General features: G+C 36.9%; 2 protein-coding genes across 2 annotated transcripts in view; one reads left to right on the top strand and one right to left on the bottom strand.

Annotated features, from left to right (window-relative positions):
* LOC126977068 (EH domain-containing protein 3) overlaps positions 1-14,828 on the bottom strand; it is a 43,614-nt gene extending 28,786 nt beyond the window's left edge. Inside the window, exon 1 of the mRNA XM_050825763.1 lies at positions 13,447-14,828. Coding sequence (XP_050681720.1) covers positions 13,447-14,671 — 1,225 coding nt within the window. The 5' untranslated portion in view covers positions 14,672-14,828. The remainder of the gene's footprint in view (positions 1-13,446) is intronic.
* A 9,041-nt stretch (positions 14,829-23,869) lies between these two features.
* Positions 23,870-24,615, top strand: LOC126977475 (diphthamide biosynthesis protein 3). Its single transcript, XM_050826313.1, has 3 exons — positions 23,870-24,061; positions 24,143-24,217; positions 24,401-24,615. The coding sequence occupies exons 1-3, from the start codon at positions 23,954-23,956 to the stop codon at positions 24,467-24,469; spliced, it is 252 nt and encodes an 83-aa protein (XP_050682270.1). The 5' UTR covers positions 23,870-23,953; the 3' UTR covers positions 24,470-24,615.

Raw genomic sequence — 24,615 nt, 5'->3', positions numbered from 1 at the left:
GCAATATCCGTCGACAACGACCTGTATGCTAAGCCCAGTGAGGAAGCTGGAGGTCCACTTGCACAAGCTCTCGGGAAGCCCAAATAATGGAAGTTTTGAGAGGATCGCCTTGTGCCATACACGATCAAAGGCCTTCGCTATATCCAGGCTTACTGCCAGGCCTTCCCCGAGGGGGAAGCTTTTAATAGCCGCCGCCCATCTATGTGTTAGGTATACCAGAAGATCACCTGCCGACCGTCCATGGCGAAAGCCGTACTGTCGGTCGTTGATCAACTGGTGACCCTCTAGGTATACTAAAAGCTGGCGGCTAATTATACTCTCCATGATTTTAGAGAGCAGGGAGGTGATAGCAATAGGCCTGTAGTTCGCCGGATCCGAACTGTCTCCTTTTTTTTGGATCGGATGGACAAGGGCTGACTTCCATGAGTCAGGGACTACGCCTTTGGAATAAGAGTGCCGGAATAAACGCGTTAACACCGGCGTCAACTCAGGGGCACACGTTCTAAGCAAAATAAAGCAGCTAAATACCATCCGGCCCGCTCGACTTCCTGACGTCCAACGAAAACAGAGCTCTCCTAACAGTTTTCTGTCTGAACTGTACTTCAGGCATAGAGCTCTGACACCGCGGGATGGTCGGCGGTGTTTTTCCGTTGTCGTCAAGAGTCGAGTTGGAGGCGAAAAGAGCGCACAGGAGCTCGGCTTTCTCTTTTGCCGTATGGGCCAGGGTGTCATTCCTCATGTGCAACGGCGGCATGGACGGCTGGTTGAAGTTACTCAGAGCAGCTTTCGACAACGACCAGAACTTGCGTGTCCCGGTCGGGTAACTGGAAAGCTGCTCGCCGATTTTGACGACGTGCTTAGACTTCGCACGGGCGATTTGCCGCTTAAATAATCTGGAGGCACGGTAATGTTTCCTCTTAAGAACTTTGCAGTTCGGATCCTTTGTGCCCAGCGCCGCAACCCAAGTTCGATTGTACTATTGCCAAGTCAAGGTATATACGAGATAAAACAATCAATAGTTCTAACGTGATAAAAACGACTTGGAAAATAATAAATGAAGAAGCCGGAAGGGTGACCCATAAAATATCCGAGTTCAATTTAAACTTTGATAACAGGTCCGTAAAGTCGAATTGCGAAGTTGCAACAATTTTCGAAACATTCTTTACAGATATTCCTGTTACCACTACAAATTCGTTGAACTCATCACCAGACTCCGCTCTTTCACTATTGAAAGACAACATTTTTGAATGTGATAAAATCTTTAAATTTGATCATGTTTCTGGCTCTGATGTCATAAAAGCTTTTAAATCTATTAAAAATAAGGCGACAAATGATCTTTAGGGCATATCAGTTAAACTTGTCCAGTCTTTGATTGATATTATTGCGCCAGATTTAGCTATAATATTTAACAATTGTATAGAATATGGTGAATGTCCTGACCTATTGAAACATAGTAAAGTAGTTCCACTGTTTAAATCAGTTTGTTCCAGTGACCCTACTAATTATAGATCAATATCTGTACTACCCACTTTAAGTAAAATTTTTGATAAGTTAATTTTAAATCAATTGCCTCGTCATTTTTTCCATAATAATTTATTGCACTCCAAACAGTTTGGTTTCACCCAGGGTCGTTCAACTACCGATGCTGATATTGACTTGATACATAATATATTTGAAGCCTGGGAGGAGTCTCGTGATGCACTTGGCGTCTTTTGTCCAATGCGTTCGATTGTGTTGAACACGAAACATTAGTTAGAAAACTTCACCATTACGGTATTAAAAATAAAGCATTGGACTTAATGACATCCTATTTAAATTGTAGAATACAAAAGGTGGATATCAATGGAAAGAGGTACTCTGGATCAACAGTTAAAATGGGGGTTCCACAGGGCTCGATTTTAGGACCTTTTCTATTCCTTATTTATATAAATGATCTCCCTTATATTACAAAGGATAAATATCAAATTGTGTTGTTTGCTGATGATACATCACTCATGTTTAAAATACACCGTTGCATACCTAATTTTAATGTTGTTAACAATGCTTTAACTAAAGTTGTGCATTGGTTTGAAGCTAATCACTTGTTACCTAATACAAATAAAACGAAATGCATTAAATTTACTTTACCTAATGTTAAGCAAGTGTCAATCGATATACAGCTTAAAAACGAGAAATTAGATATAGTTGATACCGCTGTTTTTCTTGTAATAACGCTAGATGCCAAACTCCAATGGGGCCCTCATATAGAAAATTTATCAAGTAGACTAAGTTCTGCTGCATATGCAGTAAAAAAGATTCGTTCCTTAACAGACATTGAAACTGCAAGATTGGTTTATTTTAGTTACTTTCACAGCATTATGTCATATGGTATATTATTATGGGGTAATGCTGCTGATATGGATTCTATTTTCGTGCTGCAGAAAACAGCCGTTCGGGCTATTTATGGTGTGGGACCAAGAGAGTAGCTTAGATCTAAATTTAAAGATTTTAAAATTATGACTGTTTCTAACCAATATATATATATGATAGTGTATGTTCATAAAAATGGCAATACATTTCAAAAAGTATATGAAAAACATAATATTAATACTAGAAACAAAAATAAACTGTTAATGCCCACTTCTAGGCTTAGTCAACTCGACAAGTCATTCATCGGTAATTGCGTTAGATTTTATAATAAGCTTCCTGAGAACATAATGGAAAAAGTCTCTCAACAAGTTCAAAGCCTATATTAAACATAAACTTATGGAAAAATCATATTACAATTTAAAGGATTATTTAGATGATAAGAAAGCATGGGTATGAATTGCTCTAAAATATTTGAGCTTTAGTTACCCTTAATTAAATATAATAGTATTTATAATTATGAATAATTTTTGAAAAATTGATAATTTATACTAAAAGCAAAATGGTCAAATTATAGGTAGAGGTGTTTAGTGAGTGTTGTTGAATATAGTTTAGATGAACATTCTTGTTTTTAGTTATTTGGTTGAGTTCCTGTGACAGTTTTCATCATGCTCGCTTAAATGTCACTGCTTGTGGCGGCGACATGGGACGGGTCGTCCCCTTCCCTAAAATATGGTTGAGGGAGGCGATGGCTGGCCCATGCGTCATGCTCGTGAACGGGCGCTGCTTGCGGTGGCGGAATGATCGTGTTGCCGGTGACTCGGTTTTAAGATTCTTTAAAGTTATTGTGTATACATATATATGTATGGATATATACATGTTTATTTATTTATAATCGCTTATAAAATGCTCACAGAATACCTTTATTGATTTATGGTGTATAGGGATGATGCAGCTACTGTACTCAATAACTTTTGTATTAATTTACATTTATTTTTTTTGACTTACTCGTGTAAGACATTGACTATATGACGTTTGAGTGTATTTGTTGCATCATTTTACATTTTACATATTATATTGTAATTGATATGATCTGTAAATCTTGATATAAAAGATTGGCAATGAGTTTCTTGCTACTTCTTCTCATTAGCTCAACCCTTTACGAAGTAGCGGTAGATTCAATAAGAAAAATATTTTATTTCTTTTGACATTCATAAGTGTCATTTTCGTGACCTACTTGAATAAACTGATTTTGATTTGATATACAGATAGTGCTATAAGTATAATAATATAAGGAAATATTCCTCTACCATTACATAATACGTGCTTGTCGATCTCCATATCTACATTTTATAATATTACATCGTGGCTCCTGATTATCGCGCGGTAACTAGTCAAAGGTTTGCCAACGCTCGTGTCATTTCTGCGGTGATCACTTCACATGAGGTGAACGGTACGCGTATTTGTCCCTTACTATTCCATTAAAAACAAAACTACTCGTGATAGAAACTTATATTCCGAATTTTGTAACGAACACAGAAAAAAATTTATAGCATAAAGGGTAGAACGATATGTTGTCATTGGTAAGAAGATAACAGAATATCGTTCGTTATTATATAATACTAGCTGTACAGAGGTTGTTCTGTATATAATAAATAAAAAAATGTTTTATATGAATTTGTCAATAATATATCATAACATCAAAAATTACTTGGTAAAATATGCACCCTGCTGTCGTAATGAAATTGTTTCACAGCAGAACTGTCAAACCGTGCGTCAATAATATCTCTCATAGAAATTATGTATGGACACATCAAAGGAAAAACAAATTTTTTGTTTTTATTTAATTTAGCAGCATTTTCTTATTTATTCACCTTTTAAACCTTCTCTGGACTTCCACAAACAATTCAAGACCAAAATTAGCCAAATCGGTCCAGTCGTTCTCGAGTTTTAGCGAGACTAACGAACAGCAATTCATTTTTATATATATAGATTACATATTGCGGTACAGTATCTGGTCATCTGTAAAAGTATTGACGGTTTGGACGTCAGTCGCGAACACTACAAGATATGAGCTATTCAAATTTTCAAATTAAAAAAAAAAAGATATAAAAACATAATATATTGAAAGTTAAAAAGCACCCATTCCAAAAGGTATGCCTCAGACTTGAGAAGAACGGGCGCAACAAACTCAGCGGGCTTCTTTTTTTTTTTTTTAAATATGATTTCAGTGTAAAATAGCATTTATCATTTAATAGCCTGAGTGTGGTCGCTCTATTCACAATCTGCGGTATCATTAAGAAAGTCATTTATGTTATAGTAGCCTTTACCACACAAACGTTTTCTGACAATTCTTTTCAATTTCATAATACATTTGTTTTGAACATTATTCTGGGATATTGTTGTAAAAGCATAAACACCGCCCCACAAAAGACTTACTAACTCGACTTAGCCGAGTAGTGGGCATTATAAGTTTATGTTTTTTCCTGGTATTAACATAACATTATCAAGAATATATAGTGATAAGTCGTCTTGTAATACAGAAGTCATCAGGTTTCAGATGATGGCTATATTACCATACATACAGGCAGTACATCTGCTGCTGCTTGTAATATCGATGGTACCAACATCAAGTATCAACGCGTGAGAGACTCCGCACCTGACAACTTAGATCATTAATACGCCTATATACACCGTGACGTTCACAGTTAGCCTCTATTCTAAGCAATGCACGCAAACTAATACAAAGTGACATACAAATCGCGAATGTAAGGCGTAATTTGGTCACGTACACTAAAGTAATAAACCTGACCTGTTTTCATCGGTTGTTAAGCAGCAAGAGGCTATATAAATGATCTAAGCCTGACAACCTCATTGCAGATCTGCAACAAGATAAAATGAAAGAAAAGTGTCGCCACACGTTTGTGCCCGGCTAAATTATAGTTTGGACTAAATAGCGAATCTGGTAAAACAATATAACTAGTTTGTACTAAGTAGTAAAGTGTTATTGATGTACGGATATAAAACCAAAGCCCCGACATCTAACTTAATTGTGTGTCTGTTTGTCTTTGAAATGTGAAAATACAAATTTCTAAATAATGTATATTATTTAAGGCCACAAAATAAATGTTACTAGTTGAAACTGGCAGCCGTCTCGTATTAAAGTAATATTGATTTGAAAGTGAATTAGTGTTCCGAGCTGTACAATTTAAACACGTTATATAATTATTATAACAAATAGAACTCTCATTTTTATTGGTAGGTAAAATGTTTTTTTTAAAATATTTTTTTTTATTTTACACCAAACATAACTTATTTTTAGGTACTGTCACTACGATTTTGATAATATCATTATTTTTTTCGTACTAGCAAAACCTACAGCAATGTATTTCATATTATGTCAATTTTTGTTTATTTTTGTCTAGGGATTATAGGAAACGTTAACTATTTATCAAGTTTGATAGGCCATACTAGAAAATAAAATTTAACACTGAATCACTACCAAAATTGGCAAAGTAGATTCTCAAGATTCCATAACGGTAATTTAACTAAATGGAACTGTACACAACAAATACAATCGTATTTAAAATATATATATATATATATTTTGTGTCACAAATAGTGTGTTGTAACTGTAATGAACACTTGTGTTACTAACGTTACTCATACAAACAAATAAACGGTACCTAAAAATAAAGTATGGGGGGCTCCACTTTCAAAATATTTAAAACGACATTGAAACAGTCTACTTCTATTACTTATACTTGATGGATGGTGATGAAGTTGAACACCCCTGGAGCCAGCTTATAGTTGAAGTATGTACAGCGTGACTTGCTTATATTAATAATAATAATTGTCAGTCGAGTCACAGGCCTCACCCGACACTAACAATGGTCGGAGAAAGTGGTCCGCCGTCGATATAACACTGAGCTATCTCTCTAGCGACATGTTACTTCGTGAGGCGTACTATTAAGTGTGCGGTGACAAGCGCAGAGTATCGCGGTACGCTACGAGCTAATGTGTCAGCTCACACGTGACCGCTCTCAATATGACATCTCTACGAATATTTCGAATCAAATGGAATAAAGTGTCATCATTAGCTGTCAAAACGAAAACACATTGTGTTTGGAGGTCCGTTAATTTGACAAATGTCATATCCTCCACAAAGTTACAACTTTCTCGCCTCTCCCGCTTTGCTTCCCCAGATAAACATAAATATTAGATTTAGAATTTTTTGTAATCTGTTTAAATTGCATAAATAAAAAATATCAATATGACACTTACTAATTTACTAAATATTTACAATCTCGGAACGGCCGACAAAATTTAGTCCAATTCATCCCCAAGAAGACACAATTTTGGACATTGACCGCTAATAAGTCTGCCTTTGTCGTATCCCCTCGATTCGAGATTACTCCCCTAACTGCCACAGCCTGTATCACATACTCGGTGTCGATATACAGAGTGGCGTTCAGTTCCGTGGTCGCTTGGAAGAGAAGGCAAACAGGCCGCTACAAATTAATTAAGGGGAGTACAGTACTTCACTACAATCCACTGCCTGCAACTATATAAGGCGCAAATTCGTCTTCATGTGGAGTAGGTACTGTTCTCACCTCTGGGACCCGCCCAGTGCCAGCTTCTTCCATTTGACCGTATACAATGAAGAGTGGCTCGAATCTTTGGCGATCAAGTTATCCTCGATCGGCTCTCTCTGCACCTTCTACCGCATTTATCACGGGAATGATCAGAGGAGCTGTTTGGGTTGATTCCAGCGGCCGAATTCCACCACCAGACATTACGTGCAAAGTACCACCCGTATCACGTTGACGTCAACAGATTTCTTCCCTCGCACAGCCACTTTGTGGAATCAATTACGTGTTACGAAAAAATTTTTTTTGACATTAATAAGTCTCATTTGATTTGATTTGAATTACCGGCTGCTGTTTCGAACCGTGACGACTTACGGCCGTTCCCAATATACTATCTACAGATAGAGATAAATTACTATCTTCTACTGTCAGTAATTAGCTGTCAAGTATCTGAAGCTGGCCTCATATATCCGATAAGTCATTCTTATCGCCTTATATTGGGACCCGTGAATTGCAATTTCCATACAAACTTATATCACTGGTAAGCTATACGTCGTCCCATTGACAGACAGCGTGCACGGATAAGGTGAGTTACCGTCGATAAGTTTATTGGGACAGAAAAGTAAATGTTAGTTAAGATTTTTATCTCAAGTTAGATATAGACTGAATATTGGGAACTGCCGTTAGGGACCTTCAATAAAAGAGCATACTCCCACCTTAAAGGCCGGTAACGCATCTTATATTTACCTATATATATATTATGCCTCGGACCTGAGAAAAACGAGTGCAACAAACATACAAGAAACTCAACGGCCAGTCTTTTAGTCAAATAGGGAAATTTACAATGGCTGATATATACATAACAAATTAGTTTGTAAGGTGCTGCAATCAATATATGAGTCGTATTTAAATAATAGAAATTATTTCATGAAAAGTAATAAAGAATAAAGTGTATAAATTATCGTATATCAAATAATTAGTAAATTCATGAACCGTTTGAGTAAGATTTCTTCGTAAACACGACGGTCGTGATTACTATAGTAATTAATAATTGTATTCAACAAATACAATGATTTATTAGTATAACACGTCGACAGACAGTTGCAGGTGTAGCGGTCGCCGGTCATCGGTTGTATGTTGCCCCTGTTGTTTGTTGCAGTTCGTCTACAATCACCGGAGTCCAGTGCTGACCTCACCGCGATAACTTATCACCTGACTGATTAAATTAGGACACGCTTCACTATGAGTAGTGTTGCCAACACTCAATCATTACTCAATAATTACTACGTTTATTATAATGACTCTCATCAAATATTTAATATTAATATTTTATAACCCTATAGGATCATTTTTATGTCCATCGAGATGATATTAAAACTTTGTCTTTAAAGCTGTAAAAATCAAACTTATATGTTCAGATAAAAGATACAGCCGTTTCGATACTTTCAAGGGAATTTAACGTATCGGTTCGAGAAAATTGTACAGCCAGTAATTGATTCCACAAAGTGGCAGTGAGAGGCAAGAAGATCATGACAAAACACGTGCTTACTTACTACATTTAATAAGATAGTCAGTCAACCCACGAATATGTATGGTACTTACAACAGCGCCGAAATGTCTGGAGACATTTACCAAACAAAAACAAGTAAATAAGAAATGAAGTTGCGAAATAATATGTATCTGTAGGGAGTGGTCGGTAAGGACAGCGAGTAGTGACAATACGGGCGTTATACATGGACAGACAAGCGGAGTACACACTGCTGAACAATACACCCCGCCAGCTCCGACCACACGGCGCAAATATATCACGTAACCAACTACAGCTGGCAACACTGACTGATTTCAGTCAAACATACTGATGAACACCCTAGTAAGAAGTGATGCAATGATGGTGATGGTCGTCTACCAAGATAACGTAACTCGATTATCGAAACAGATGCTTGCAGACCGTCTGTTGCTTGCAAGCAGCAGATCAGCTCGTAAAGCTGATCTGCAGAGGCAGTGGGGCCGAGCGAATAATGAACTTCGTGTTTTTCATTTTTCTCAAACGACAATGTAATTCATAATTCGTACGGTTTGTGTGTTGTGTTGAGCAAGGCGAGGCACGCCTCACCGCGTCTGTCACGCCGACGATCATTCAGTTCAAACGGCGCTCAATTATCAAGCTGTTTGACCTTGCCTTGCCAATGTGACGTAAATAGACCGACGCAGGATTGATGGTGACGCCGAAGGCTGCTGTTAATAACATTACTCAAATGAAGGCCTAACAGGCTACTACCAAAAGATAACAATGGTGCATCGTGACCGTAACTTGATTAGGTAATTGATCTATTTGAAGAGTGTGGAGCGGAAGACGAGCGTCTTACCTGCAAGCTGCTAATGAGTGTGACGATGACATGATGCCCTACTCTAAGCCTGCGTGTTAGTAAGGGTATTCGATGTTTCCCGGGAGGCGGCGATTGTTGACATAAGGAGCAGCGGTGACCTTCTTGCTGTGAGCCCACATTCAATGAAGGAAGATAATAATGTCGGGCACAGTCACTCTCAAGGAGATTTAGTTCCAGCCAACATGCGACTTAATATTTATGCGTGGTGATTCCAGCTCGGTACGACATAGGTACGTTAAGCCAACAACAGAAGCGTGTATCTTTCTTGGGACCATGAGCAACAGAGCAGGAACAGCGGTGGTCACCATTAGATTCCAAAAAAAAGTATCTTTATTGCAGTGCAGGGCATTGTTGCCAGTTACCACGACACGGAAAGTATTACGAGTGATTACAGTTCATTAGTGTGCCCGGAAGCTGTGTGGCCGGAACACGCAAGTTCCGGCCACACAGCTACTAGCTCGTTGTTCTAAAAGCTTTCGCGTTTTAATACGGAATAGTTACAATTGGGCGTGAAGAAGACAATAATAACAGTAATAATAATATTGACACTTGCCTCAAACTAGGCATAGGCTTGTACTATAGGTGCAAGACAACAATATACTTACTTAAACAAACATAAATATAAATAAATATCCATGACTCGGAAACAAACATTACAAATACATGGTGTTAAGACATTACGATTACAAGTAATTATGAGCAGGTAGCAACTTAATGGTAAGTGTAAAGAAGAACGAGCACACAAACGGCTCACTTGATGGTATCTGTTGTCCGCTCCTCACTCTTTTGTAACACATTAAAACTCAACCGTTCAATCTATTGCGACACCGACGCTTATTTGGACAGTGATGATTCCCAGTCGTTATACGAACAATACATCCATAAAGTCCAATAAATATAATATTACAAGTAACATATCCTTCGACATCGCTCAGCGCACTAAGGTTCCGACACGAATATTTGAAATATATTTTATACCTAATTCAAACAAGATAATGGAATATGCGATATACAGTTTTACACATTGCAGGTTGAAAGGCCACCGGTCTCCCGGCCGCGGCGTGGCGTCACATACTATGTAATGTGTAATGTGGACACAACAGCCGGGACTCGGGAGACGATGGCTCTCGCACCCACTTATTAATTTAGATACCGGACACAAAACCGTTGGGGCTCTGAACGATAAAAATGTAAGTATCTAAAATATTTAAATATTTTATTGAAAACATAATTTCATGGTATCACTTATAAGCATTTAAATTTAAGAGGAAAATAAAGTCGAAAATACGAGTTACAGTCGCAAGGCCTGGTGGTGACTGAGCACTGAGTACCTCCAATGTCACTAATCTAATAATAACCAGCTAGCCCACAGATATTAGAGAATTTGACTGTGACATTCAACATACATTTATTATGACCACTAGTGTTATATTGTTCAACTTCATAGATGTGTTGTTTCTATATAGTACTGTAAGAGGTCACAGTTCATGGCACACCATTACTAATGCATTGGTTTTCATATGAACAATCAAATTAAATAGTTTACAAAGGAAAACATTTATGTTACTCATATCAAATACATAGTGATATACCTCCCCATATAGCCACTGACTCATTCGGTTTGAACACCACACTTCATTGTTGGGCTATCGGATACTCAAGTGAGGACAATAGAAATGGAAAATACTATCATTATCATGCACTACTTACTAGTATGTGTTATATTTATGTGTTATGTACCTAATTATAACAATCATTACACATCTAATGGAAGAACACCAACTTCCAACATTTGCACACATGACCTCATTATTTACTCATAAACACATTGCTGACAAATTAACATACATCCTACAAATTGCTTACATGCTAATATTTGTACAAATAAAGATTGCATAACTTGATGTTAGCAAAATCATATTGTATTCATTTTTTATATTTAAATATGTTTGTTGCAATAAATATATACAATTGAAATATATAACAGAATAACCTATTGTTCTCATTTATGTTAATTTATTTGATTCATACAGTTGCTGGTCCATTGTAGTAAATTCCTATTTGAAACTAAATATCTAAATGTAGGTATTCAAATAGGGAATATATGAAGCATAACAATCAAGGTACAGTAATATTGATAAGAAGTTGTTCTGCATAATGTAGTTTGTAGATTGCCTTGTATTTGGAAAAATTGTAAAAACCCTTGGGTAATATTCCAATGTTATCAATGTAAAGCTGGCTCTGCTGCCCTGTGTTTTCGTGTTTGTTAACACAATAACATGTGTTATAAACCGATTAGGGGCATGGCTCGACAGTTGTGTAAAATAAAACTTCTAAACATGTCTTCCACAACAAGTGATTTTATCCATCACCCATATTCTCCTGTGGGGAGGGAAATAAACATATAATATGTTAGCATTCACTGAATGAGGATATGTCATTTGTAGTTAGCGATAATTCTATTTGGTTAAAGACGGGTTCTTTGGGATGTTAAATGGTAGTATATAGACACTCATCAAAATAAATGGTAGCATATAGATCATTCCTCCACATCTTTTTTTATATTTTGTGAGATTATATATATGATAACAACTGTTGAAAATCACTGTCTGAGCAACAAAAAAGGTTTTCATACCAATATACCTATCATTAATTTTTAATTCTTAAATATTGAATGAACACACAGTGTCTTCTTTTCAGAACTATATCTACTATTGTTAGAACAGCAGCCATGTCTTCTTCTTAAGAACTCATTTTTGAAATGAAACAAGAACAAACAAAAACAGATAAAGCGGACAGATTGTTTTGTTAACTTGTTTTTGAAGTGAAACTTCTAATGCGATTTCCAACAAGGTTGTGTTATGTGTAAGACAGAGCGAGAGTGAATGAGTTGCACTCGAACGCATGTTCGTAGTATATCTGTTACAGGCCATCGCGAGTGTTAGCAACTAGTAGTGTTCAATATTCCAACACAAGAGAGACAAAGAAAGATACACAAAGGTAGAAAGTAGGAGAAAGATAGTGAGTCTGTAGATCCCAAGCAAACATGCGTGGTGTTCTTGCTACGCAGCGAAGTTAACAGTGTGATCATAAAATTAGCTGAAATACATACTTGTTGTTCTATAATATATAATAGCACCAATAACAATAGACATAATTCTAGTTTCTAGCTTATTATTATTACTAGATGCTAGCCTAATTAACAAAAATAAATATATGTATTAGTGGTGATAGTAATGTCTTTCATAGCTGTTGAAATCATTTGTCATCATGACACAATTTTTTAAACATACAAATTGATGCAGCAGAACCGGCTTAAGAAAGATAGCAAAAAACATGAGCCATTCCCAAGAATAGGATCTGAAGTGGACAAACATTTTATGTAAATTAGTATATATCTCCCAATTGTAAATAAATTCATTACTGATGATGTGACCACCATCTAATACCCTAAATAATTTATTTATTTAATAAGATATGTTGGTATCATAAAACATACTCTAAGGTGAAAGACAGAGCACAGGACATGTATGAATGGAATATCAGGGCTGACAAAATGCAAGACAACAGCCATTTCACATCAACCATTCCAGTCGGACTCTCATGAGGGTCCTGACTTTCATATTCAAAATAATCCTAAATACTAATTTACTTTATTTGTAAAATCAAGTTAATACCAATATGTCATCTCCAAAAGATTCAAATACATAATTGTATATAAGTTCCCAACACAAAAGGCAAACAAAGTAAATGTAGAAATAGACAGAATAGCACAACCAATATCATAGCAGTGGGTATCATTCGCAACCAGTGAAATATAATGGTATCATGAAAAATAAACTAGCGCTTGAGCAAGTATACTTATTGATAGAGCACATAGGTGCAGTGTTATCATGATAAAAGCACATATTGAGGCTGTTATCTGATAACACCTCTTATATTATGACTTCATATCTTACCGAGTATTTCACTTATCACAGAACCTTATTATAAATTTATTTCTTAGATTATGTACTGGTTGTAATGAATTGTAATGAATATATATATATATATATATATATATATATATATATGAGAGCTACATCTTAATACTACAAAGCTGCATGATATTATAACAAACTCACCTTTGATGAGCGGTTCAGTGACAATATTGACATCCTCCTGTGGGATCATGTCCATGAGACGAGCAATGTCTGTGGCCAGCATGTGGTCCACCACCTCTAGCAACTTGGGTTTCAAAGGATGAAACTTGGTGAAATCATGATTTGCCAGGCATTCCTGCATTTTCTTAATGTCGGGGAAGTCACCAGGAGATATTTGCTGTTCTCGTTGTATACGGTCATACACAGCAGCTAGGTTCTTTATTAAATCTTTTTTCTTACCATCTTTACCAAACATTGAAGGCATCTCTTTCCGAAGTTCACTAACAATGTATGCATGAACTTTGGCCAGGCGTGCTCTTTTTATTAAATCATTCAGTTTCCTCAGAGCTGCATTTCTGGGCAATGATTGCATATCTCTGAATAAGTCCTGCTCCTCATCTTCAAAGAGCCTTCTATTTACATCATAACGGAGAGGTTGATCCCAGAATGATCCAATGTATACACGTGCCACCTCTGGAGTTTGCAGCACTTTCCCAAGCGACCACATAAGGGCTCCATACACCCTCATGAGTTGCTGGTGATCAATCATGTCTGCCTTGTTAAGCACAATACGAATCTTGTCGTCGTGGCCCCGCAGTGCCTCTATGCTTCTCCTGAACTCGTCGGATATGTCTAGCTTGTGGGCGTCGAACAACAGGATTATGCGGTCGACGCGCTCCGCAAACCACTCAAGTACGCCGGTGAAGTCGTAGCCACGGTCGACACGTTGCTTCTCGCCCGAGAGAATGCCGGGCGTGTCCACAATGGATATGCCTCGCAACACTGGCGACGCGACGGTGGAACATTGGAATCTGTTAAGGAATGCGTTACCGAATTTGCTCAACGGTCGGAACTGTTTCTTGGGGTCTACAACCAGTGCGTTGCCGGGTATGACACCTTCCTTCTCGTCGAACATGACAGCGATGAATCTGTCCGTAGTTGGTTCAGGGCCGATTCGAATGCCGGGGAAATCTCTTTCCAGAAGGTACTTAATGAATGTGGTTTTTCCCGTTGAATATTGTCCGACAAGTAGTATCATAGGTTTTGCATCGAAATCTGGCTCTTCTAACTGGGGTGAATGAAAATCATGGAACTGATAATGTAACTCCAATGGCAATAGTTTCGTTTTGTATATCCTTTTGAGTCCTTCGATTACATTTTCGATACTTTCCGATTTTTCACCTTCTTTTCTTAGCCAGCTAAACATTTTGATAACGGTATAATATTATGTACTGTTCGAAGATATGGTTTTCATTCACTGCTCCACTATAAATAAAATCACTCAACAAGCCGAGACCGCTACGAACATCCTCTTCCTCGTCTACTGATAAATTAAAGTGAAACAATGACGTGACTATTCACTTGTGAGTCATGACGTGACAGTGGTCAGTGATGAGTGATTCATTAATGAGGTCTTAGAATATTAACACTATAGAAGTAGTCCTCGCGTGCCCTTTTTAGATGGCAATAGTTTTGACAGGAGTAGTCTTAGGAGTTGTAATATTATTGATCTCATATTGTACCGTCCAGCGGCTAATACGCCAAAATAGGGGCAGCGTGCCGGTAAGCGGCTTTACTTGGTTCCAGGTAAATAAAACCAGATTCGCTTACCGAGCAATTTATTATCAAATTTTGCCGCGGCTGGCTTGTGGCACACAAATTTATATGGTCGTGAGTATGGCCTTAATATCTGCTTTTACTCTTGGTTTATGAGTACTCCCCTGTGTGTATGGCCGAAGATGTTGGGATGACCCGGGTCGGAGAAAGGGGTTCCGCAGTGGAAGTCGCACGTGGTTAGCTACCGAAGCCGCGTTCAAGCTGCTTCTAGCGTGATGAAGTTGACGTGTCTTGAGCTCCATAACGTTAATCGAACGGTGTTTTTTAGTACGTATTTTACTCCCTAATGCGGGAGAAAACATATACTAATTGAGAAAAGAATGAATTAGTTTTATATAATTTGATATTACTACTGCTGTAATGACTACACGTGGCTAAGTCAGTCGCGTAAAAGGCCAGTCATTAGCAATACTGTGACTCTCATCTAAAGCGATTCGGACACCACTCGCGGCTCAAGGTGACCCGGGCGGGGCCGTTCGGACAACTTCGGTTAGACGCTCGTTTGATTAAATATAATCTGTGGCGTCTCCGTCGCTGCACCTATCGCTTGCGCCTAACGGTAATCTTTGAAAAAAGCGCGGGAAACGTTGAATCGATTGGTCCTTTTTCTTTCGCTGAATTTTCATTTTTGATTTTATCAGTAATAGTATAGTTTATTAGTGTAAATTATATTTATATTTAGTGCTAACATAATAGGTTTAGTGTTTAGCTAGAGTCCAGGTAATGGTTATCTATAATATCATAATATGAACAAGTCGCCTGACTTGACCGCCCCGGGGGCTGAGATAGTTCCCCTGGCGGCTAATTTTATTACTGTATCGACAACTAATGAGCTGGAAATGGACACGAATAGTTCTGTTTCCAAGCGTACAAGACGCAAAAGATCTCATTTACATAAAATTTGCAAAACCTGTAATATGAAAAAGAGAAAGCACGCTCAGGCGGTGGGTGGTAAGACTGGATGTCGTTGTGGAGGCAGTGAAATTAGTGATACTTCAATAGAAGTTCCTAATAAACCTTTAGAAAAATCTAATATCACCAGTGAAAATAATTCAATAATTCCAACAATATCCTCTATTGGTTCAGATCCCAAAGCTTACACTTCTATTGGAAGGATAAAGTACAACGAAAATGACATAGCTCCATTTATTGTGCACGTACAAAGAGAAACAAATTCACCAAATGACAGTACCACTCTACACCCTGTTTCATTTGGCAGGTTCCTTAAAAAAAAATCGAAATATTATTAATGGTTCATTAAATAAAATAGGTAGGAACAGAATGTCTTTATCTTTCTCAAGTTTTTCTAATGCTAACACCTTTATTGATAATTCCAATTTAGAAAAGATGAACTTGAAAGCATTTATTCCATCATTCCAAATAATGCGCATGGGCTTTGTATGAGGAGTGCCCTCGGACTGGTCAATTGAGGATGTTATTGAAAATGTGTCAGTGCCTAGTGGTTGTGGTAAGGTTCTCAAGGTTAGACGAATAAATTATAAGACTACAGTGGAGGGTTCTCCTGTCTGGAAACCTACTCAAAATGTTGTTCTGACATTCGATGGCCAGGTCCTGCCGGAACGTATATTCGTTTGTTTTAATTCCTTACCAGTAGAACTATACACATACCCAACTATACAATGTTTCAATTGTTCTCGATTTGGACATACGAAATTACAATGCCAATCAAAATGTAAATGTTACAAATGTGATTCTGAGCACACTGGTGACTCTTGTAATGTAAATGTTACTTGTTGCTATTGCTCAGGTAATCATTTTGCTATTAGTAGATCTTATCCAGAGTATGGCCGTCAAAAACAAATTAAAATTTCTATGGCACAAAAATGCATCTCATATGGGGAAGCAGCAAAATTGATTCCTCCTATTAATAAATCCTATGCTTATATAGCAGGAAAAACATCAGTTTCTTATAAAACTTCAGTCCATCTATCTACTCGCCCTCATTCATCTTATCAGTCACAGCCAAATTGTTCAAATAGGAAAACAATCATTAGAAATCGTTTTACACCCCCTAAATCAAATAATGGTTATAATCAACAGGCTTATCAAAATATAATCAAAGAATTTCACACTCCTGCAGCCCAAGATGGCTGTGCATTGGAAAATATTTCCAAATTGACTACATCAGATATCATTCAAATTCTCATTCAGACATTAACCCAGTCTAATATTAAAATACCGTACAACGCATTCGTTTGCATCTTTAATTGATTTGTTCAACAATGCAGAAACCCTTAAAAATGGCAGTACTTCAAAAAATTCTAGAATGGAACTGTAGAAGCGCAGTTTCCAAAAAATCTGAAATAATATACTTAATAAACAAGTATAAGGCTTGTTTATTTGCATTCTCTGAGACTTGGCTCAAGCCAGCTTCAACTCCCATCATATTTCTTGGGGATGTTCTATCTCTACATATTGTGTTGAAATGTTGTTAGACATACTTGATTCTCATAATATTTGTATAATTAATTCTGGTGCTCCTACCAGACGCACAGGACCAAACGAAAATATTAGTGCAATAGATCTTTCCCTTTCTTCGCCAAGTTTAGCTTCATGTATGACATGGCATACGTTATCAAGCTCATAAGGAAGTGATCATTTCCCAATTGTTGTTTCATTTCCGACTAATGATTCGCGTTACTTACAAAATTCTTTCAGAAAGCCACGTTTGAAATATAAACTCAAAAATGAAAAATTATGGGATAAATTTAAAAGTGCCGTAGACCTTAATATTTCGAATTTATCCAATTTATCGCATGGAGTTAATAATTGTAGCAATGCATTTACAAGTGCACTACTACAAGCTGCAGATGAAACATTCCCTTTGAAAAAGTCACCTAGTCGCCATATCCCTTCTCCACCTTGGTGGGATAAAGAATGTACTGAAATAGTTAAATTAAGAACAGAGGCTGAGAAACGGTACAATAGAGACATGTCAGACGAGAACTTTAGTGCCGTACTTCCTCCTCAGGATATAATTATCTGTGTTTTTTGCGTTGGCATGTTATAATGTCTTTTGCACTTTATCAAAAATAGTACTCATGCAACCACGGTTTTGAGCATACACGTCCCTGGGCATAAAAAAAATTTCATCACCTAAATCGTTGTCTAGGTAGTGAGCCACAAATAATTACTTCCCGGCCGAAAACAAGTTATGACGGTGTAAATCCTGTAGCCTCATTAACTGAGTTATTAATGGCAAATTGAACAGCTGGAATAAATGTATCCCAAGAACGACGATCCTTGTCAACGAAAGAAGAAAGACATGTTATAATTGTTTTGCCATACCTTTCCACTGTATTTATTTGGGGGGTAATAATATTTAGGTGTATAGAATACGTTAGGGACATTATATTTCTTAAAGAGATTGTTAATAGCAATACTAGCGAACTGAGGACCGTTGTCCAAAACTACGGTCTAACAGACGCCGTGAACGAGAAATGTATGTTCTTCTAAAAATTTAATTATAATGTCTGAAGTAACTTTTTTTAATGCAAATATGTGGCAATATTTGGAAAAAAATCAAGTTATTACTAAAATATAAGAATTTTATTTACGAGTCACTGGAAGAGGACCCATTAAATCGATGGATATCATCTGATATGGTCGAGAGTACTTCTGAGGCCGACCCATTTCTCCGAGCGTAGCGTGGTTTTAGGCTTTATACTGTAAGCAAGTTGGACATGTACGTTGGTTCGTTATGGTTTTCAGTTATTACTTTTTCACGTAGTTCATGAGGAACCACTTCTTTCCATGTAAATTCATTGGTAAGTTGACATTTAATATTTTTCATTAGATGAAAGAGAGAATCATTTTTATTTTGATAATTTGGAAAAGTTTCTGGTTTCGTGCGACAGTTATTAAAAATATTTTTAAAACAATCGTAACTAGTAGTCATGACGGATCTGGCAGTGACAACAGCAGAAACAGCTACAGGTCGAGATAACGCGTCTAAAATAACATTCTCGACACCACGTCGGTGCTTTATCTCAAAGTTAAATGACAACAAGCGTAAACCCCATCGTGCAAGCCTACCCGTTGGATTGTTTAATGAAAGAAACCATTTTAAGGAGCTATGGTCAGTATAAACGCTGAAAGGTTTCCCGTTTTCCATATATCAACGCCAATGCTCTAACGCAGTAAGAACAGCCAAAGCTTCGCGTTCAGTAACGCTGTAGTTTTTCTCAGCTGCCGTTAAGGATTCGACTCATGTACGCAATAGGATGCTCTTCACCATTTATAGTTCCTATATATATAGACCTCGAACGGCAGATCATAATTCGGGCAAGAAAGTACAGGGGCGGAAACCAGACGTTCTTTGAGCTTCTTAAAAGCAGCGTTAGCCTCATCAGACCAATGAAAAGGTGGAGCATTCTTTTTATTAGATGTCAGCTTGTTAAGCGATCCTGCGATTGTGCTGATTTTGAATTTTGAATTTGGCACAAACCGACCATACCTGGTAGCAGTGCCTAGAAACCGCTTAAACTCCTTACGATTTGTAGGAGTAGCGTAATTTAGTTTGGCTTCTACTTTATCTGGGTCGGTACGTAATCAATTCGCATCAACCACATAACCTAAATACTTGAGCTGATTCCTGAAAACTCATACTTTTCCAGATTTATGGTCAAGTTTGCCTTGCGCAACTTTTCCAGGACACGAAGCAGGAGAGATACGTGCTCATCGAAAGAGCTGCTGACAATGATAATGTCATCCAAGTAAGCAAAGATGCGATGACCAACATCACCTAATAGGGCATCAACTGAACGTTGTTGCGTAGCGGGAGCATTTGTTAAGCCAAACGGAGTATTCTTGAAACGAAGCGTACCTCGACCTGGAACATAAAACGCCGTCTTATCTCTATCTTCCTCAGCGATGGAGATTTGCCAGAAAGCTTTAGACAAATCTAAACTAGTAAGAAACCTAGCATCGCGTAAGTTATCTAATATTTCCGAGATATAAGGCAAGTTATAGGCATCTTTCTTTGTGACCGAATTAAGTTTCCTGCTGTCAAGGTAGAAGCTAGTCTGTCCGTTCTTTTTGGTGACTAGAAGCACTGCAGATTGCCATGCACTCTCACAAGGCTCAACCACATCTAACCGTAGCATCTTATCTATCTGTTCGACAAGGATCCTCTGTTTATCAGGAGATCGGCTGTAGTATCTCTGTCTAATGGGTGGAGAATCACCGGTATTGATACGGTGAGTAATTAAATGTGTTTGACCTAGTCCACGATGCTCAAAAGAAATTTCACGAAATTGTTTGATAACATTATCAGCAATAGCCTTTTGAGAATTATCCAAATTTTCATACGAATTTATAAAATTTCCTGAATTAATGCTAGCATTTAAGTCCTTAAGCGGTGCAACTGATAAATAAAGCGAACCTAAATATTTTGGGCATAAGTGAAAAGCTCGCCAGAAATCAATGCCTAAAATTAGCGACATTTTAATTCCTGGGACAACGAGTGCTCTTATAATACGAAATTTGCCTTCAAAATGTATAGGCAATTTGATATAACCTATACTGCTAAAAGAATTTCCCCCTGGTGCGGCACATGATAACTCATCGTTTTTAATCAACTTAAGGCCACGCTGAAGTAAAACTTCATGAGCACCATTGCCAATAATTGTAATTGTCGCTCCAGAGCTAACAGACCCGATGTCTCAATATCATTAATTTTAATAAATATTAAACGTAAATACTTAGGGACGAGTATCATCAAACGGTTTGTCATGCAGAATTGTAGCAATTTTGTAGTACGCGAAAAATTTTCGTACAGTTTCCAGCCAATCATCCCATTCTTACTTATCGTGGTGACCTTTAACTGCAGTAAAACTGTTACAATTCTGCGATACTAGTTTTTTGAATTTGGATTACACTTGAGACAGTCAGGCTTTTTCACTCCCTTGGCTCCGCATTTAAAACAAATTACTTCTGGATTTTGACAGTCTCGGTAGCTATGCGTTTTGACTCGGCAACGGGGACAGTATAGATTATTAGTAGCGGTAGTTTTAGTTTTTCTTCTTAACGTGCCGTCTCCTTGCGAAGGTTGGCAAGCATTAGGGCAATTTCAACTTTCGACACAGCTGCTCTAAATAAAGATCTTGTGCTCTTCCCAAACCATTGGCGCAAGTTTTTAAGCCACGATATCCTTCTGCGGCCAGGCCTCCTCCTGCCTGCCACTTTCCCTTGCATGATTAGTTGAAGGAGTTCATGTTTTTTGGCATTACGCATCACATGTCCAAAATATTCTAACTTTCGTTCCTTAATAGACGTAAGTATCTCTGTAGCCTTTCCCATTCTCTCTAACACGATGCTATTCCGTACGCGCTCTGTCCAAGAAATTCTCAGCATACGTCTGTACACCCACATCTCGAACGCTTTCAGTTTTTTTGTCATAGCCTCTGTCAGCGTCCAAGCTTCTACGCCGTATAGGAGTACAGAAAAGACATAGCACCGCGCTATGCGTTTACGAAGAGAGATGTTTAGGTTCCGGTCACAAAGTACTTTTTTCATTTTTGAAAAGGCGTTGCGTGCTAACTCTATTAATCTAACTCTATTATTCGAGGCTGTGATCTCCTGAGTCGTCAACCATTGTGCCTAGATATCGGAACTTGGCAACCCTTTCAAGACTTTGACCATTGAGGGATAAAGAAGTGGTAAGCTCAGGTGTACGGCTTATTACCATGTACTTCGTCTTTTTGGTGTTGATGTTAATACCATACTCAGCACTGACGGAAGCTACGGAGTTGACTAGTCTTTGAAGGCCCTCAAGACTGTCCGCGATTAATATCGTGTAGTTTTAGTAATCCCATGTAAATACTGCTTATTAAAATTATTATTATTAGTAGTGTTAGGTTTAGGATAATTGATTGCTTATTATAATTATTATTTTTATTGTTATTTGAATTATAATGATTGTTGTTGCCTGTATCTTGGTGCTAAGGTATCTGTAGTCGCAGCCAACGGTTCGTGAAATTGAGACAAACGTGATTGCACATTCTCATAGTTCCTACACAATGATCTCAGTTGTTCTATTGAATCGTATTCAACAGATGATGTTAATGTACTCGCATAGCAAGGTCGAATATTGTGCATTACTATTTCGAGCTTATCCTCCTCTGACAACGGCCTCGACAGGTGGGAAAACATGCCCGATAAAATCGATAGATACATTAATATATTTTCACCCTTACCTTAAATCTTAGCGCGAATCTCAGACAACAGGCGATAATTGTAATCGGATGATGTCAAGATCCTGATTTAACAGAGTAGTCAGCTCGTCCCAAGTTGAAACCTGTTCCTGAATACCGCGATACCAGTGTAGAGCATCCTCAATAAAAATTTCTGTAGCGTAAGCAAGAAGCTTTGTGCCAGATATATTGCGAGCTAAACTAAATTCGTTTGCTCGTTGGATAAAGGAACGTACACAAGTCTTGCCATTAAATTTAAATTTTCCTAACTCAGATGAAAATCGGTTACTGCCTTCACATGTGACGTTTACATTTATTGGCGTGAGAGGAATTGGAGTATCATAGCTTGGTCCTGCTACCAACAGAGGATCATTACTTTTCTTTTTTAAATTTAAAAGTTTTTCATAAAGTTCCTTGAACCAGACTGCATTGTAATTTATTGTCCATGGTACTTTTGTCTGATTCAATTCTTTTAATTCGATGGTATAGATACTCATAGCGAGCAAGTGTATTTCTATCGCCAACGTCAGCAGAAAATGAAGCGTTTATTTTATTTAGCAATTCGAAACAGCTGGACAAATCCTCATCAGGTTCAAGGTGTGAACACAAAATATCATCAGATGGGTACAACTGACCTAGTTTATTAATTTGTTTACGGAGATCCGCAACTGTAGTTGCGGGTGTTTCACCTCTAACCGCAACTTCATACTCTAATTCCAATTTTTGAAGTGAAAAGAATTTAATTGGGTACGACATGATAAAAAAATATAAGTTTTATAAAAAAATATCCTTAATCGTAACTAGAAATGGCCATCAATGGCAAATAATTAAATCGTCTGTTGTGAATGGCACATACAAAAATAAATATAGAATAAAAATATTCCGTTCTGTAACAATCAATTTAACAGAACGCTTTGGTTTGATGAATATGAATGAAATGAAATGCAACAAAAAAAAATGATCAAGTAAAATAAAAATAAATTGTAACTGGTGTCAACGCAGCTTTAAAATTATGAGAGTAACTTATACTTATTACTTCTACAATTAAAAAATATTTTTTTTGCTGGCCGTACAAAATAAAATATAGCTTATGATCGTAACTAATACTAACTACTTCTAGAAAAAAAAAATATGCCTACAAAAATAAATACTTAATTTTTATAGTTTTATAATAATTATAAAAGTTACGAAATTATTTTAAACCACATATTTTACACATTTTTTATTGCATGGTATAGCTTAGAAAGTCTTACACATTCATTATATAAATAATTAAGCATTACCCTGAATATTACACGAATAAATTAAATGAAAACGAAAATTCGTAACAAAAATTCTTAACAGTCACTTTTATTTTGAATGAATGACATGTCACATGACACACAAACCAAAACAAACAAAAGAGTCGAATATATGTTAGAGCGAGACAGCGTTTGCCGCCATTATTTTTAGCGCAATGCCATACATATTCGAGTTTATTAGAGAGTTGCGCCAGGCTGAGGCACTTATGCTGTCCCGTGACCCGTCTATAATTACGTAGTACTTACATCCTCTTTGCTGATACCTAGGTACCTATTAACTTACTATTATTAATATAAAATTTATAAAATATAAAAATAATGATACTAGTCTCGTAACTGAGGAATTTATATTATAAAATGACTATATTCCATGACGAAATAGAAATAGAGGACTTTGAGTATGACGAAGATGACGAAATGTACTATTACCCTTGTCCATGTGGAGATAGATTTCAAATTAGTAAGGTTATTACAAAATACTTATGACTACTCTTTTTCTATTGAATATTACTCACTGCTCATCATTATCTCTTTAATTTTTATCAGGAAGATTTATTGGCAGGGGAAGAAGTAGCAACATGTCCCAGCTGCTCTCTTGTGGTGAAAATAATTTATGACTTGGTAAGATACTGTGTTTCCAAAAAAACCATTTAAATATATATTAACATAAACATTTATATAATCACTAATTTATGATATTTACAATAATATAGATATATTTTGGGTTTCATTGACAATGTTATAAGGTTATTAATATTGTTGTTACTGTTTCCTATATGAATATTTTTATATTATCACTTACAGGAACAACTTAAATCTGAGTCTGAGGAAATACATAAAGCTTCTGGTGATAAAGAAGTTTTAAAGGCCTAAAGATCATATTGAGACAATGTCTCAGTATGCAAGAAATATTAATTGTGATACCTACTAGCCAAGTAACTGCAAGAGTTTAAAGCTGTCTAAACATTGTAAGAGTGGCTGTTCATTCTAAGTAATAAAGTAAGACTATATTACTTAAA

This window comes from Leptidea sinapis, chromosome 2, assembly GCF_905404315.1.
Source record: "Leptidea sinapis chromosome 2, ilLepSina1.1, whole genome shotgun sequence".
In the NCBI taxonomy this organism is placed as follows: domain Eukaryota; kingdom Metazoa; phylum Arthropoda; class Insecta; order Lepidoptera; family Pieridae; genus Leptidea; species Leptidea sinapis.
This window is presented reverse-complemented; position numbering and strand designations above follow the sequence as displayed.